The sequence below is a fragment of the Symphalangus syndactylus genome, chromosome 21 (genome assembly GCF_028878055.3).
Source record: "Symphalangus syndactylus isolate Jambi chromosome 21, NHGRI_mSymSyn1-v2.1_pri, whole genome shotgun sequence".
Classification (NCBI taxonomy): Eukaryota; Metazoa; Chordata; class Mammalia; order Primates; family Hylobatidae; genus Symphalangus; species Symphalangus syndactylus.
The window spans coordinates 35,487,748-35,505,701 of NC_072443.2; the positions used below are offsets into that span (position 1 = coordinate 35,487,748).

The following is a 17,954-nucleotide window of genomic DNA, read 5'->3' on the forward strand; positions in this document are numbered from 1 at the left end:
ACTATCAATTTTAGCTCAAAATGAGAACTGAAAATGGAATAAAACAAAAGCAGCCAGTAGGAATGAATAATTCCTTTGGCTGGTAACCTTTGGCATGTAGCCTGCAGTCGCTCTCATAGGTTGATACTTCTCAGAAAAATGAAGTAAGGGGCAGAAAAGCTTGCAAACCACCCATCAAAAGTTTCACATTCATCTGATTTTCTCATGTTCTTACTGTTTTGTAATTTATCTTTTCTTGTTTTTTTGAAGCCTCTTTTTCTTCTACTTTTAACTCACCACCGGTTAATTATGGCATTTTTCATTCAACAAGTATTATCATATTCAAAAATAATAAAACCTTAAATCTCTCTAGTATCCTGTGTATTAGTTATCCATTGCTGCATTAAAAATACCCCAAATTTTAGCAATTTACAAAACATATATTGTCGCATATGGTTTCTGGGGGTCAGAAATTCAGGAGCAGCCCAGCTGGAAGGTGCTAACCTGGGTTTTTCATGAGGTGCAGTCACACTGTTGGCTGAGGCTTCAGTCATCTGAAGGCCTGACTGGAACTAAAGAATCTGCTTCTAAGCTCTAGCATATAGATGATCTCAGTTCCTCAGCACGTGGTCTTCTCTATAGCTCTGCATACAATATGGCAGTTGGCTTCCTCTGGAACAAGTAATTCAAGAAATAGAGTAACTAAGTCAAAAGTCATATTGCCTTTTTATGGCTTAGTCTCCAAAATTGCATGTCATTACTTCTGCTTTATTTTATCTACTAGAAGTCAGTCACTAGGTCCATCTTATACTCAAGGGGATGAGAATTAGGCTCCAGGTCTCAAAGAATCTATGAACAAATTAAAGCCACCATACACTGTCATTTAGAAGTGTCTGTACATAAAAGGCAACTTGGTTTGATCTTCTTTATTATGAGTGGTAGACAGGGCAAACATTATTGTTCCCACTTGCCAGATGGGGACTTTAAGACACTGAGAGCTTAAGTGATCACATACCTAGTAAGTGACAGTGTTTTGCATTCACATCACAGTCTTATGTCTAAATTTAGTTCTCACCACATTAGATACCATTTTTTCTCCAGTTGGTCTAAACGTATCATGAGAACAGGAACCGTATTTGTTTTTCCTCCTAGCACAGAGTAGGCAGTCAAAAACTATTAGTTGAATAACTAACTGAATGAATGAAAGAATTAATAAGAATAAGGTTCCTTCACTATGTAGGTGTTATTTAATAGACTATTTAATGCTAAAGAAAAAAGATGAAAATATATTTCTGCCTTCAGAAAGGTTGCAGTCTACTTGGAAGAGAAGGTATACACACATAAAAATAATAATTCAAAATACTAAGATGAAAGGTGGTGTACCTTACAGAATTAAAATGCCCAGGGAGAGGTACAAACCAGTAAGTATTAGGCTTTGAAAGTTCTTTATGAGTTCATGGGCTCAGAAAATGTTACCTGGGAGAGATGAAATAACTTGACTTTTGAAGTATGTATTGTATATATTTGACTCAGTGGAGAACTTGAAAGAACGTTCTAAACAGAGAAAACAAAGTGAGCAGTTGTGCAGTGACAAAGATGTTTATGGGCATTTGAGAAAGCATCAGTAGATAAGCTTGGATCAAAGAGGTGGTATTGTGTACCAAAAAAGCAGGGATGAAAATTGGAAAATGCAAACTAAACAAAGCCTTGAGTCCCAGTTTAAGGACTCCAAATGCTATCCTTTATGAAATGGGGGAAGGACCTCATTCCACTTTATTTTAGAAAGAAAGTGATATTATTCATTCATCAAATATTTATTGAGCACTTACTATATATCAGGTACCTTTGTAGGTGCTGTGAATACAGCAATGAACAAAACTGAAAAAAAATGTCCTCATGGCATTTATATTCTGTTAGTTAAAAGCAGACATGGATTTCTTCTAGTTGAATTTTTATGGGGTTAGTCTGCATATACTAAGTGCTTATATCAGTGCTTACAAACACAATTCTTACTTCTGTGACAAAATTCAAAGCAAAAGAAAGCAGTTGTTACACTTAAGAAGCCTACAATTTAATATAGTTTTAGTATTAATGAAGGAAAGAAAGCACAGTCAAGTACCATATTTGTTTAAAAGCAGGGGGAAAATGCTACCTGATCTACTATCACACTAAGACGATGTAGTTGGGAAGTCTGTGCAGAATCAAAAGTCCTCCGTAAAATAAGGTTCCACCATATTGGACCTGAGGATTGCGTTAGATAAGTGGTTGTCAACCAGGGTAATTTTGCCACTCCAGAGGACCTTTGGCAGTGCCTGGAGACATTTTTGGTTGTCACAATGAGGGTGGGAGGGTGCTACTGGCATCTAGTGTATAGAGGCCTGGGATGCTGCTAAACATTGTACAACACAGCCCAGAACAGCCTTTACAACAAAGAATTATTTGGTTCAAAATGTCAATAGTGCCAAGGCCAAGAAGCCTTGTTTTAGATCAAGGCTTAGGTGTAATTACAGTAGGTATCTCTTACTTTACAAAATCAAATCTGGATTTCTGTCAAGATGGCAACAATAGTTTATGTTTGGAATAATTTTCTGTTTGATTTTGTATGTCAATAAAACTCATGTTAAACCAGTGGCAGATTATGTCTAAATAAACTTATCTTTTTGGAATAATCACTGAATTACTATTGAAAAATCCAAATTTTGTCTTGGCAAACTGGAGGGTAATTGTGAAATCATACGATGACTTCCTGCCTCAGAAGCTGGTAGGATTCACCTTTGCATGTTCTTTGAAGAAAGGAAGCGAGATGAAGTATGTCACGGAAACCAACTTCAAAGGCTGTGGTTTCATTCCAAATTCTAAGATGTAATGAGCTTTATAATCCAGTCATCATTACAAAGCTGCATGTCTGGCTGCAAACATCCAATTCTTATTTTTTCCTCGATGAAAGGATATTTTTTAAACAAATGTTGAAGGTCATGAAAGCAATATTCTTTAACAAGAGGAGGAGAACTTAATAACTCATAACAAACTGCAAGAGTTATCCAGGGAAGCCCAGCTCAATTCAACCTGAACCAATTAGTGTTTGCTGAGTCCCAACTGCATTCTCAGCGAAGTTCAAGGAAGACAGGCTGACAAGCTAAGTGGCGAGATGAGACAAGTCCATGTGGAACAATCAGAGACACCTGATGAATCCAGGGTGGGGCTGTACAGACACAATTCAGGAGCTTCTGTCGCCTTGAGGAGAGAGCCCTGTGCCTTTCAATTCACTGGCTATGACTTGGCTAAGAGTTACATAGCCTAAGAGATGCCAACCTGGTGTGGCAATCATCCAAGACACTTATTCATGAAACTCATAAGTATGGAGTGCGTACAATGTGTCAGGGACTTTTGAAGTGCTAGGATACAGTGATGAACCAGACAGACAGGGCTCCTGTTGCTTACAGAGCTTACAATCCTGTGTGACCCACTTGCCTTGCCTCCTATTTTACTGCCCACCAGTCCCTTTGGCTCTGCCTCCTATTGTTATGTCTGCACATGACCCTTAGACCTGATGATGTTGATTTTAATATTAAGCCCTTTCTAATGACTTAGCTGGTCCTCACTATCTGGGTCTTTCTACTCCTGGATACTTAGAGTAAAACACTAGGTCCAGTCTGCCTCTAACCCTCAGCCAGCACCCCAGGTAGACATAACTGACCCTCTGCAAGTGGATGATCAGACATTGAGGGGCACAGAGTAAAGGAAGCAACTGACCAGGGGATGCAACAAAATCACTGATTTATGAGTAAGCATGTCAGAAATGGTGGGGGATCAACCCAGAAGACATGTCATTAGATAGTAAAATCTAATAAAAAGTAAATCAGAAGTTCGGCAGTTGATAGGGGTATTGGATTCTAGTGTTAACGGGGGAATGCCAGAGAGAGTCTGCAAGGCAGTGAGAAGGCTCCAGTGATTTGTTTGTGACAGCAACTTCTGACCCCTTTGCTAGTCATGCCATGCCTGTATTCAGGTGCCTCAATTGCTGTCCAATAGTTTCTGCCTTTATCAACATGTATCTGCTGCTGAAAAGTAAGAAAAGTCAGTGAGTGCTGGGGGAAAGGAAGGGGGATCAGGGAAGTCTGCATGCAGGTTCTGGAAGAAAATACTGACTCAGGTGGAAGAAAGATGAGAAATGGATCTTCACATTCGCATCATAAGCAAAGGCGTAAAACAAAATGAGTGCAAGACATGAGAAGACAAGCAGGAGTTCTGACATTTCTTGTTGGGAGAGGGCTAAGGGTTGATTAGGTGGGGTGGAACAAGGTAAAGATGAGCTTCAACTCATTTAGCCCCAATTCATAGCCCACAGCCCAACATGTCTCCTTTATGCTGGACTGAAGGTCAGTGCCCACATTATCCTGATCACGCAGATTGATGAGGCCGATTCAAATGTGTTTAGATGTAGTTGAAGGCCTGTATTATCCAGTTAATGTCACTATTGTGTTTAAACGTCAGCTAATGGGCTGTGAATTGGGGCTGTGATCTGAACAACAAATAGCCACTATGGCTTTTTTAGTATGTGGGAAAATGTCAGGAAAACAGAAGCTATGTATATGGTAGGTGATAGTTGCAAGAGCAGGGAGTAAGAAGACTAAATAATATAGATTTAAAGTGGTTTATTTTCCATGATCACGAAGGTGGTTAAAAAAATGATATGGTCTGAACTAGAATGGGCATTTGTAGAAATGGAGAGTGCTGCAACAGAGGCTCACCAGGATTGTCTGCCTAAATACAGGGACTAAATAAAAGGTTTTCAGAGAACAATCATACAAGGACCTTTCTATTTTTTTCCTAGCAATTACATAAAAATGTTTACCAACTGCCATGATTGTATAATAATACTAAGCAATAATATTAATATTTGTTGGTTGCCTCCAATGTGCATGGACTGTTTTAAACTAGTAAATGTATTTTCTTATTGAATCCTCCCAACAACACAATTACTTAGGTACTATTATTACCCCACTTTACAGATGAAGATACTGAGGCACAAAGAGGTTAAATAACTCACCCAAAGTCATGCAGAAAGTAGAGGAGCCAGTATTAAGCTCAGACGGACTTCAGACCTTGACTCCTACTGCCTCAAAGAGTACATGGTTGGTGCTGAATAAATGTCTTTAGACACTGAATAAATCCCTTCTAGTGTGAAGCTGTTATAGGTCTTAGGAAAAGGTCAAACATGATACCTATGCTTATATTAATCTCTCCCTTTTTTAGACAAGTGTTTTCCTGAGACATGCAGCATCTGAGAGTGAAGCTAACATTTCCTCAGTTGGAAATAAATTAGAGAAACCCCTCCTGCATTTGTAGCCCACCCCCGCCATCAACACTATTATCATATAATTCTCACTGTAGATATGAATCTACAGAATCCATACAAAACTCCAATGATTTTCCTTGAATCCCAGGAAATTCTGTTTATTGTATCTTTTTCACCACCTTCCACCTGGGGCACACAACATTCTGCAGACTGTTAAAAGGATTTTTCTTTTTTCTATATCTGTCACCTGTAAGTCAAGGTTAGCCTTCTTGATGACTAGTTTACTTTGGGTATTTATCTATTCAGTTACTCCCCTTTGGGGTGAGATTCCTCAGGGTGAAAGCTATCAGTTGACCTATTTTTCAGTTTATTTCATAATTATCGAGTATCTACAATCTCACCACATGATGCGTGATGAGCTCTGTCCTGCTTACTGTCATCTTCCCCAAGGGAGTCCTGAAACCCTTTCTGGACCAGTAATCCAGCAATACACATTATTATTCCCCATTTAGTCAGCACATGCCCCAAACAATCTGCCTCCCACATAAGAACAATTTTATGCAGGGTTTAGGTTTAGGTTTAGGTTTAGGTTTAGGTTTAGGTTTAGGTTTAGGTTTAGGTTTAGGTTTAGGTTTAGGTTTAGGTTTCACACCACATGTCTCCTTTATGCTGGGCTGAAGGTCAGTACCCACGTTATCCTGACCACGCAGATTGATGAAGCTGATTCAAATGTGTTTAGATGTAGTTGAAGGCCTATACTGTCCAGTTAATGTCACTACTGTGTTTAAAGGCTCTTTGTGCTGCAGGTAAATTGATGGAGAGCAATTACACATTTGTCCAGAAACTAGATGGATAAGTCTAAGTCTGTGCTATGCCAACAGGTGCTATAGTGATAGAATGAAAGGCCCAATGGAAATATTTCTATTTGAGACAATAAGTTAAATGTTTAGGTTCAGTTTTACATTGGAATAAGGCAAAATCTTAGATAACAGAGTCTGACTAACCAGATAAGTTAACCAGCAGCTTGAAACTTACAAATAACTTTTACCTTTGTACTTGGTTGATTAAATAAGCTAAACTGGGTAGGTTAGCAAAGAATAATTTTTCCTTTTTCCATTCTTCTCTGTTCAAATGAGATATATTGAATAATTTTTTCTTGGCCTCTAAAAGAAATTTCAGACAGATTACTTGGCTTTTTTGGTGATTTCCATATAATAAATGTCATCTGGTCCCTTTCAGCCACAAGAACAGACTTGTGTCAATAATTAAAAACTCTTGTCAAATGTAATGTCAAAACTCAAAAAAGGGCCGGGCGCGGTGGCTCACGCTTGTAATCCCAGCACTTTGGGAGGCCGAGGCGGGCGGATCACGAGGTCAGGAGATCAAGACCACGGTGAAACCCCGTCTCTACTAAAAATACAAAAAAATTAGCCGGGCGTGGTGGCGGGCGCCTGTAGTCCCAGCTACTCGGAGAGGCTGAGGCAGGAGAATGGCGTGAACCCGGGAGGCGGAGCTTGCAGTGAGCTGAGATTGCGCCACTGCACTCCAGCCTGGGCGACAGAGCGAGACTCCGTCTCAAAAAAAAAAAAAAAAAAAAAAAAAAACTCAAAAAAGTTAATTTAGTCCAGAACTTCTTTCCTCTTCCTTCCCCCAAGTGTGGGTCTAACTCAACTTAGAAAGGCTGGGATATGTGAGGTGGGGGTAGGGAAGAGACAGGGAATGTCTCTGATTCCCTGGCTTGGCTCCATCCTCTCCTCCACTCCTAGCTGCTGGCTAGCGTACCTCTTTATGGGGAATGGCATAAGGAGAAGAGGGGAGAGGTACGTAAGGAAGGAACTTCCTTAATAGGCTGGATGTAATCTGACTTAGGTGTCATATGGATGAGGAGAATAAAAATTGCCATATTGACTTCATGGGACACTCTGGCAGATTTTTCAGAAATCCCTGACTGTCCTATGGCTACTGTCCCTTGGTGCAGGCCATGCCTCTCTTCTGGTCTTCTGCTTCCTTCTCCCTGCAGCCTCTAAACTTCTGAAGGTCAGCTCCTCTTGGGGGCTTCTTTATTCCTGTAGGTGTTCTTCCTGAGTGAGATTCTTTTCATGGCACCCTATTATGTCTGGAAAAATATGTACCTTTTCCTACTCTATGGGGGAAGTGCTCCTCTTCACCACTGTGGCCCTGTCTCTCTTCTCCATGCTCATTCAGAGCCGCTAACCAGCCATGGACTCCTAATGCAGCCTCTCCAGCCTGAGTAAGGCACCATGCCCCTTTGTCCTAAATTCCAGGGCACACAGGTCAAGAGATCTGAGTATTTCTCTCAGATCTACACTTCACTTGGTCTAAAGTGAAGGAGCAGATTCTTCTTCATCTTCTCCATGAGGGAGGGCCTGATGCACAGGACCCTTCAAAGGAACTCTTAGCCAGGCTGCTCCCACGCCATCACACAGCTTTGAGGTTGATGATGGACCAGCACTGACAGGTCCCACTCCACACTGCCTCGCATGTCCTGCATAGATGGGCTAGAACCCTGCTTTCAATGTGAGGTGGCTTGTGCCCTGTACTATGGTTCTTAACCTTTGGAACCTCATCTGAAATGAAGGTACAAGGATTCCATTTAAAAATTTTGTTCTGCATTAACCATTGAAGAGTTAAAGGAAATAAAGTGAAAATGAAGCAAACATGATGAGGTGATTGTTAATCCACTGAGAGGATCCACAGAAAGCTGTAGTTCTTAGCAATAGTATGATGGATGGAAAATAAACACTGAGTTCTAGAAGCATTGGCCAAAGGTGAGGATGCTTGAGGAACATGAAGGGAGACAGGAGAATGCAGAAAAGGGAAAGCTTTCACGTGGGTGGTTCCTTCTTCTAAGGGTGATTAAAAGCAACAGAAGAGACTAAGCAAACAAAATACCTACTAGAGCAGTTGGTTCACAGTAAGTGTCAACATGTTGTATTCTATTATTAGAACCTCTAAATACATTTGGAAATACAGTAAGAATCCAAGGTAGGAAATAGAGTGGCTGATTGACCAGTCTGTCTTTGTCTAAGGGGTGTGTGTGTATGTGTGTGTCTGTGTGTGTGTGTGTTTTAATAAAAATAATCTAGGTTTAGAATGAAAGCAAATAATCTAGGTTTAGAATTATGTATCTACTTGAGATAGATACTGATATAAACAAAACCAGGCTCACAAGGACCAACGTCTAGTGAGGGGAGGAGGGAAGTGGGCAGTAAAGAGGAGCAGAAGTCTACAGTTAGCATGAAAAGCCACATTATACCCTACTTGATTATCCCCCATGACTGCCCTCTCCCTTCCTCTTGCTTTGCTCAGCCAAGCTAGCCTCCTAGCTGTTTCTTCAACATGCCAGGATTTCTCTAATCTCAGGGCCTTTTAACCTCACTTCCTATGCCTGAAAAATTCTTCCCCCAAATATCTACATGGATCACACCCTCATCTTCTCGAAATTTTTGTTCAAATGTCACCTTCTCGATGAAGTACTCCATGACCATCATATTTTAAATTGCAGCTGCCTCCCACCCCATTTCCTGTTCCCCTTTTTTGGCTGTCTTTTCTCCATAACACATTTTAACACCATCTATAAGTTACCTGTTTGGCTCCTCTACACACACAAAAAAAGTAAATCTGATGAGGGCAGTGTTTTTTATCTTATTTGTCTACTGATATAGCTGTATCACCTAGAACAATGATAACACATGGTTACCAATAAGTATTGATAATTCAGTAAATATTTTTTAAATGGAGAATTTTTTTAAGTACAAAGAAGAAGAGATTAACAAAGGAAGGCTTTACGGAATGCAGAGGATGTCTCCCTAAAGAAAAGCCATCTGGCTAGGGCTGATGTCTGGGTAGTCTTATGACAGGAAGCTGAAAGGTGATGGTGGGACAGGAAGAGAAGCTATCAAAAGGCCTGCTATTCTGGGCAGTTGCATGCTAGACATCATGAGTGAGCTCTTCCATGGCTAGGCCCTGGTTCTGATGATGCATGCTGCAGCAAGGCTAACTGCACTTATAAGGCTACCAGAATGGAATAAATATAGTCCTTAGTGTCAGACACCCTTGGGTTCAGTTCTTGTCTCTGCCACCTACTGGCTCTGTAGCCTAGATCAAGTCATTCTGATGGCAGCAGCTGCCCGACTGGACTAGCTGCTGTGGGGATGCCAGCTGCAGGGAGGGAGGCCTGGCTGGGACCGTTGACCCTGCAGAGGCTGGGAACAGGAGGGAACCTGCCCCCTACTGACTTGGCAGGGCAGGAGCCCTGGGCTTTTAGGGCAGCTGCAGCCACCCAGCTGTGGCTCCAGACCCTGACACCCCTGCGCTCTCGAGGGCCTGGGAACACCCCCGCTTCTGCAGGCTCAGAAGGGCCTGCTTCCAGCCCCTGGACTCTTCCCACTCCTAGCACCTGCTCCAATTTCGGAGCAAAGTTGAGGCTCAGCCCAGGCACTGTTGCAACCTGGCCAGATGTGTGCATGCTTGGGGCAGCACTGACACACCAATCCCCCACCTTGGCCCACTCCAGACTTTGGGCGCCAAGGAGCACAGGAAGGAGGCAGCAGGTGGAGATGGGCTGAGGGCAGCTGGGTGCAGGCCTGCAGGTGCCATTTGGTGCAAACAGCCTGGGCTATGGAAGGCGTGATGACAGTGGGAGGCTGACTAGGTTCCTGGATGGAAAGGTGTAGGTCCCCAGTGAAACCCCACCTTCAGACCAGGCATGGCCTGAAGCCTGGGAGCCAGGCTGCCAGATCCAGGTGAAGTCCATGGATATGAGTGATAACTTCATCAATGACCATTGGGCCAATTGGATAAGGCTTTTTCCAGGCCCGCCTATGGCCATCCATGGACCAATCACCATGTGCTTTCTCCCTTCTGAGACCATGAAAAACCAGGGATTCAGCCAGACTCAGAAAGAAGTCAAGACTACCAGCTGTGGGAGGGAGCTACCCACTATGAGTCTCCTCATCCAAGCGACTTGCCTGCAGAAAGGAGCTACCCACTACAGGTCTCCTTTCCACTGAGAGCTGGACACTCATTGGGATAGCCTGCATATGGAAAGGAACTACCCACTTCAGGTCTCCTGAGAGCTGTTCTGTGGCTCAATGAAGCTCCTCTCCACGTTGCTCACCCTCCAGTTGTCTGCATACCTCATTCTTCTTGGAGGCAAGACAAGAACTTGGGACCTACTGAATGGCGGAACTGAAAGAGTTGTAACACAAACTCAGCTGAAACACACCTCCCACCTGCTCACCACATTGCAAGCAATGAGAAGGAGAGAAGAGCTGTGGCCCTTCGGGGAGCCCAGACCTAAGGCCTCCCAGGCCAGGGCTGTAAAATCCTCTTTGGAGCTCTACAGTTCCTGGCATCTCCAAGATTTCAGGTGCCACATTGTTCCCCTTGTCCAGACACCAGTGCCTGCAGCAGAAACTGCTTGCAATATATCTGGTCCAGCAGAAGCCTCACACAGTTGGCACCCATGCTGCAGCCTGGAGATTCCCACCGTGCCTCAGCAGCCAGTGTGCCTGGCTGTGTGCAGTGGCCAGACCCCACGCTCACTCATTCACACACCCCTTGCTGCTCTGCACCTGGCTCACCCTTGGCAGGTGTGGGATCCAGGCTGGTAGCACAGACCAAGCACAGCCTGCTGAACCAAGTGGGTGGAATGAGCCCAGAAGTGTGAGCAATACTCAGGCAGAAGGCGCCACTGGCCACAGAATTTCTGGCTGGCAAAGCAACACCCCAAGGATCCCGTGACAATTTCACCTCTATAGTAGTTTCCTTGTCTTAAACAAATGAGAGTAATATTATCTAGTTCATACAATTATTATGAGAATCAAATGTGAAAGTGTGTAAAAAACAACAATGAAGCTACGACTCATACTATCCAGTCTGAGAAGAAATGTCATGATTAAGAGTCTAGTAAGCAAAAACCGTCTCAAAATAAATCAAGACCTTTATTTGTAATTTTTAATTCCTTGAAGGAGGAAACAATGACCAAATTGATTTCTCTCTCTCTTTTTTTTTTTTTTTTTTTTTTTTTTGAGACAGAGTCTCGCTCTGTCGCCCAGGCTGGAGTGCAGTGGCGCGATCTCGGCTCACTGCAAGCTCCACCTCCCATGTTCACGCCATTCTCCTCCCTCAGCCTCCCGAGTAGCTGGGACTACAGGCGCCCGCCACCATGCCCGGCTAATTTTTTGTATTTTTAGTAGAGACAGGGTTTCACCGTGTTAGCCAGGATGGTCTCGATCTCCTGACCTCGTGATCCACCCGCCTCGGCCTCCCAAAGTGCTTGGATTACAGGTGTGAGCCACTGCACCCGGCCTCGCTTTTTTTTTAAGTTACCAGCTTATCCTTTATGCTCCCCTTATGCTACTTTGCAACTGCTCACTTGCTTCTTTTATTTGGCATATAGTAGGTCCATATTAAATTATTTTTAAAATCTATGTTGTTTGGAAAATATTTCAGTATTTCCCAAAAGTTGACCAACCATTGATCTTCTAGCCTTCCTCTACCTTTCCTTTCTCTAGCAGTTAGGTCACTAGGAAGACTGGCAAGAGTATAGGTTAAGAGATTCAGTTCTGCTTAATGATGTCACATGGAGATGACCAGAATTAGCTCTTTTAGAACATGTTTCTGTCTGCCCACTCAATTCAGCACTGACTGGAGCTGTCTTCTAACTTAATTGAATTTCCAGTGATAGCATAAAAGGGTGGGTTTTTTTAATTTTAGTGAGAAAATTTTTAAAGAGTTAAAATAGAAATGAGCCAGGAAGGCTTCAAACCTCCTCATGTAACCTCATGGCCATTCCTGAGCTAGTATAAACAAAACATTTTGCGTGAAGTAGTGTTTACCTCTAAATTTCGTCTTATTTCCTGGAGACACGGGTCATAGTGTAACTCTGGATACTTGCAAGATTTGATAATAATAAACATTCACATTGAAGAAGGAATAAACAATCAGCAAACAAAGCCATCAATTCCCTTTCACAGAGTTTGGCATCTTACTTGCCTACATAGTATCTCATGATTTAGAACACACTGTTGAATATTGAAGAGATTTTGCTATGTTGTGAAATATAAACTTAGCCTTAAAAAGAAAGGTACAAAGCAAGCTTTCTCACATCTGGAAATATATGATCAATATGAATCTTTCAAAACCATGACTATGAGGAATGCAAATAAAATTTTTTAATTCTTTAATTCTCTACATGATATCAAGAGATAGTCAGACATGTTCTTATATAGTTACAGAATCTCCAGGTCAGGTTCTAAGAAGGGACTTTTTAAAACAAAACAAATACATTTTGGAACAAAAGAGAAATACACACAAAATGTATTTAAAATTTTTCTTTCCAAGAGATATAAACGTGATTTCAATGGACTGTTGTTGGATATTTTTCTTCTTTAATCTACCTTGCTTTATATAATAGTTCTAAAATATAGAGCTATTTTCAAATGAATATGAATCAGTCTTTCATTTTGGGGGAGTGAGGGGGAAGGAAGAGAATGTAACAATTATGGAGTATAAAGATGGAGAAATGACTTTGCAAACTAACAATTGAAGTAAATATGAAACCATATTTAGCATATGAAGATACTATTTTCACAGTAGTATTTGTGAAAATTCACTATAAGGTAAGTTTCATGAGAGCAGGGACCCTGTCTTCATTGCTTATTGCTATATCCCCAGCGTGCAGAATAGAGTCTGGCATACAGTAGACACTGAAATAATATACTTTTGAAAGTGTGAATATAATACATTTAGAATTAGGACAACCGGGTTAATAGCAAAGAAATGATATTGGATATTGATTATTTAACCACAAGCATACTCCTTTTGGATTCAGCTTCATCATTTATAAAATGAGGCTGTTCACTAAGATTCTTTCCAATTCTAATATTCCAGGCTCTTGTTAAATGTAGTGGCACAGTTAAACATACGAATGTAAATACATATAATAATTTGGGAATTTTATTTTCAAAATAGGATATTCAGCTACATCTTCAGTGACCCTTGTAGATGTGAGTGCCTTGAGGCCAAACACCACTCCTCAACGTGAGTTCAGCAAGGTTTTCCTACATGATTGGAAAGAGACAACACACTCACAAGTTTTACTACTGCTTCTATAATGTTGACGTTTCAGCAAACAGCTGTATTTTTCATTTGATGTTTGTTAATATCTTGGTTTTGGGTTACTCTACGGTGACTATATATTGATATGACAATTTCTATAATCTTAAAAAATAGGGGCTGGTGATTTATTATATTGTACCTTTTATTTGTCAAGGGATTTTAAGGTAATATTAAAGTAGTCTTCACAATACTCTCAGTGATCTCAGTTTGTGACAAGAACAGAAAAAGAACACAAATCAGTGACAAGCTGGCATTAAACATAAACTACAGAGCTTTTGCTTAATATGCCAGCTAGTGTTCCTGCATAGGGAAGCATATTTTCAATTTCAGATTTCCCCAAAGTCACATAGATTAAAAATTCTGTGCATCAAAGCAAAGTTAAATTACAGCTTTCGAAAAAAGCTGGATTCTGAAAATAATTTTGTCTTTCAGCCAGCAATTCCAGTATGACTACCCGAGGCTTCGACTATCCCTGGACCTCCAGTGGGACAGATGCCAAAAAATGTTAAGTATAATCGTGGGTCCCTTGAGTCCTCTGGACTTCAGTCATTCATCCGACACATATATTGAACAACATCTATGTGCTTTGTTTGTAATAATATTTGCAAATGTTCACAAAGCATCTATCATGATTAAAGTATTGTTGTAGCTGCTGAGACTACACCCATGGACAAAAGAGATCTAAGCTCCAAATTCTGATTAAGGGGAGACAGACAAGTGGTGATAAGTTATATGAAAAAAAGGCACAGGAGGGAGACAGTGGGAATCGAGTGAAGGGTTGCCATTTTAAATGGGCAGTCTTGAAAGGTCTTACTGAGGAAGGTGACATCTGAGCAACGCTATAACCAGTCAACCCAAAATTGCAAGCTGTGAGTATATTTGGGGAAAGCGCAAACTAGCTAGAAAATGCATATCAGTAATAAAAATGAAAAGAGAGAGACCAACGAGAGGCCAGAAATTGTTTCATTATTCCTTTTCATCTGGCCAAAGAGCAGTAGAGGTGCTGTTTTAGCAGGTACAGACAGGATCTGAAGAAGAAATATATTGCCTCTTAGTGGTATTAGACAATGATCAGTGTGGTGGGGAAGTGGTAAGGAAGGAGGCTGGAGCAAAAGGAGGGAGGACAATGGATGCCACAGGGTCAGAACTCTGAATTTAAATGCTAGACTCTTTGCCACAAAGGGTAATGTGTATGTCCCTTTGGAAAGCATTTAAGTTTTACAGTTAAAACCTTTAAAAGTATTTTGTACACGCTTGCTCCCTCATTCCTGGGAACTTGTCCTTAGGCAAGAAAGAGAGAAAAAGAACATAAATAGGACTGTTCTTTGTAGCATTATTTATTTATTTTATCTTTTTTGATGGCCCTCAGGCTCTCAGATTTGAATTAATCATGATATTTAATTCATGAGACACTTTCATCATTGGTCGATGCATGACCCTCTGTAATTTAACATATTTCTTTTAATAAATATGTTAATAATGTAATAGACACCTGTGAACCCAGTACCCAAATATAAGAATTGAAAAGACAGTATTCAGAAGGGGGATCATAGAAAGAAATCTAAAAATAAATGGAACTTAAGTGTCTATCAAAGATGGTATGGCAGATTACTGTGAAAACAGGAGACTGTTCAGCAAAAGGACCTAGAAATAGTGATTATTGATAAGAAAAAAATTAAAATGTACCCCTGCCATGCACATTACACAAAAATAACTCTATATAGTTTAAGATCTTTATGTCAAAAGCAAAACATTAAAACATGTAATAAAATAAATGTGGATTTCTTCCTGCTTTGGAGTAGGGAAGGGCTTAACAAAGAGACATAACCATAAAAAATATGTAAAAATTAGAATAAAATTAAGAAATTTGGGTTCTTCAAAAGACGTCTTTAAAAAGTAAAACAAAAAGCAAGCTATAATCTGGGGAACATATTTGCCACACATATAATTGAAAATGAATCAGAAATATATAATTGACTAAAAGGATCAAAATTTTGTAATCAAGAGATTACAAAGAATGCCTACAAATTAATAACAAATATGACAAAATGAACAAAAGTCACACCACAAAACATGAAACACACATAGCTAGAAACATCTAAAGAAACGCTCAGTCTTGGCCGGGCTCAGTGGCTCACGCCTGTAATCCCAGCACTTTGGGAGGCTGAGAAGGCGGATCACGAGGTCAGGAGATTGAGACCATACTGGCTAACACAGTGAAACCCCATCTCTACTGAAAATACAAAAAATTAGCCAGGCGTGATGGTGGGCACCTGTAGTCCCAGCTACTCAGGAGACTGAGGCAGGAGAATGGTGTGAACCCGGGAGGCGGAGCTTGCAGTGAGCCAAGATCAAGATTGCGCCACTGCACTCCAGCCTGGGTGACAGAGTGAGACTCCATCTCAAAAAAAAAAAAAAAAAAAAAAAAAAAGAAATGCTCAGTCTCTCTGGTAATCAGGAAATATAAATGAAGACTAGAATTAGAAAATCATTTTACATGTAATCAACTTACAAAAATTAAGAAATCTGATATTGCCAACTATTGAATAGGATTTATCCAACATCCTATCAACATGATTTCTTATATGTTACTGGTGGTACCATCACTTTCCACCATCCTTTGGCATTGTATTTCAAAGCTGAACATGTGCATACCTACAGTCCAACAATTCTATTCCTAGATATAAAAATCCCTCCAGAATTAGTACATGTATGCATGAGATATGCACACAAATGTTTGGAGGAAACACTGTTCATATAGCAAAAACTTTAAGTAATCTAAATGGCCATAGTCAGGAGGACAAATAAATAAATTGTAGTATACTAATAAAATATAATATTAGAGAGCAATGAAAAATAAGTGAGTGGCAACCATATACAACAGCATGAATGAATCTTAATAACATTATGTTGAATTAAAAAGTAAATACCAAATAACAACATATGGCATATTTTCTAATGAAATTTTAAAGCAAGTATAATCAAACACCATATGCCTTAGACATAATATGTGATATAAAATTTTAAGCTTTATAAGTGAATAATAATTATAAACATTCAGGACAGCATTTGCTTTTGATGGAGATATAAGGGATGACACAGGGAGAAAACATTTGTGATGTTATTGATAGTAACCCAAAATCTGTGTACATGAGTAGGAGTGAGAGGGTATTAAGAGGGTGAAAAATATGTTCAGTAATAAGAAACGGCAAATAGGATGAGATAAGTCAATGAAATACTATGAAGCCAGCCAAAACAACAGCCATAACCCTGATCCATTCTGCTTCACTGGAGAGGACCTCACAGCTGGGGCCTCCAGCCACCCCCACCAGCTGTATTCTATGGACAGAACTCTGATGTCTCCCTGGGACAGAGTGCCTTGTGGGAGGGGTGGGCCATAACCTTGGTTGCTTGGATGACTCAGCCCTTCCAGCCTGCAGGCACTGGAAAGTCCAAACGGAACAGAGCAGAGGCAGTTCCACAGCACAGTTCCCCAGCACAGCTGTTTTGTTGAGGAATGACCAGACTGCTTCTTTAAACAGACCCAGATCCATTCCGCCTCACTGGGTGGGTCCTCCCAGCCAGGGCCTCTGGCCAGCCCCACCCATGTTCTATGGCCAACAGAGTTCTAATTTCTTCCTGGGACAGAGTGCCCAGTGGGTGAGGCAGACATTTGCTCTTTGGGCATCTCAGCTGGTTCAGGCTGTGGGCCTTGAAGAGCCCAAATCAATTGGGGACTGAAGAGATCTCCAACACAGCACAGCTGCTCTACCAAAATGCAGCCAGACTGCATCTTTAAGCAGGTCCCTGATTCCATTCCTCTTGACTGAGTGAGATCTTCCAACTGGAATCTCCAACCACCTCCTATAGGCATGGTCAGGCCAGCAACAGGTCAGTACCCCCCTGGGACAGAGCTTTCAGAGGAATGGGCAGGTGGCCATATTTGCTGTTTCACAACCTTCACTGATGATACCTCCAGGTACTGGAAAAACCAACGTGACTGGGGTCTGGGGCAGACCCATAGCAAACCACAGCAGCCCTACAGAAGAGTGCCCAGACTGCTCAAAGAAAACAAAGAAAACACAACAGCAACAACAAAACACAAAAAAACCATCCAAAGGTCAGCAAACTCAAAGATCAAAGGCAGATAAGCCCACAAAGATGAGAAAGAATTAGTACAAAAACACTGAAAACTTAAAAAAAAAAAAGAAAAGAAAAGAAAAAAACCAACAACCAGAATTCTCCCTTTCCTCCAAATAATCTCAACACCTGCCCAGCAATGGTTCAGATCTGGACTAAGGCTGAAATCACTGAAATGACAGAAGTAGCCTTCAGAATATGGATACAAATGAAGTTCACTGAGCTAAAGGAGCACATTGTAACCCAATGCAAAGAAGCTAAGAATCATGATAAAACAATGCAGGAGCTGACTGCCTAAATATCCAGTATAGAGAGGAACATAACCAACCTGATAGAGCTGAAAAACACACTACAAGAACTTCACAATGCAATCACAAGCTTTAATAGCAGA

At 41.0% G+C, this 17,954-nt stretch overlaps 2 protein-coding genes across 8 annotated transcripts in view; one reads left to right on the forward strand and one right to left on the reverse strand.

Annotated features, from left to right (window-relative positions):
• Positions 1-17,954, forward strand: part of CD96 (CD96 molecule) — a 102,460-nt gene that overhangs the window by 60,140 nt on the left and 24,366 nt on the right. For all 3 annotated transcript variants that reach the window (XM_055259468.2, XM_055259469.2, XM_055259470.2), the window contains 2 exons: positions 13,277-13,345; positions 13,856-13,927. In XM_055259468.2, coding sequence (XP_055115443.2) covers positions 13,277-13,345; positions 13,856-13,927 — 141 coding nt within the window. The remainder of the gene's footprint in view (positions 1-13,276; positions 13,346-13,855; positions 13,928-17,954) is intronic.
• ZBED2 (zinc finger BED-type containing 2) overlaps positions 1-17,954 on the reverse strand; it is a 79,491-nt gene that overhangs the window by 14,708 nt on the left and 46,829 nt on the right. Inside the window, exon 1 of one of the 5 annotated variants that reach the window (XM_055259476.2) lies at positions 5,030-5,639. The exons of the other annotated variants lie outside the window; for them this stretch is intronic. The gene's annotated coding sequence lies outside the window, so the exon portion shown is untranslated. Of the gene's footprint in view, positions 1-5,029; positions 5,640-17,954 lie in introns of those variants that run through there. 5 annotated transcript variants of the gene reach the window in all.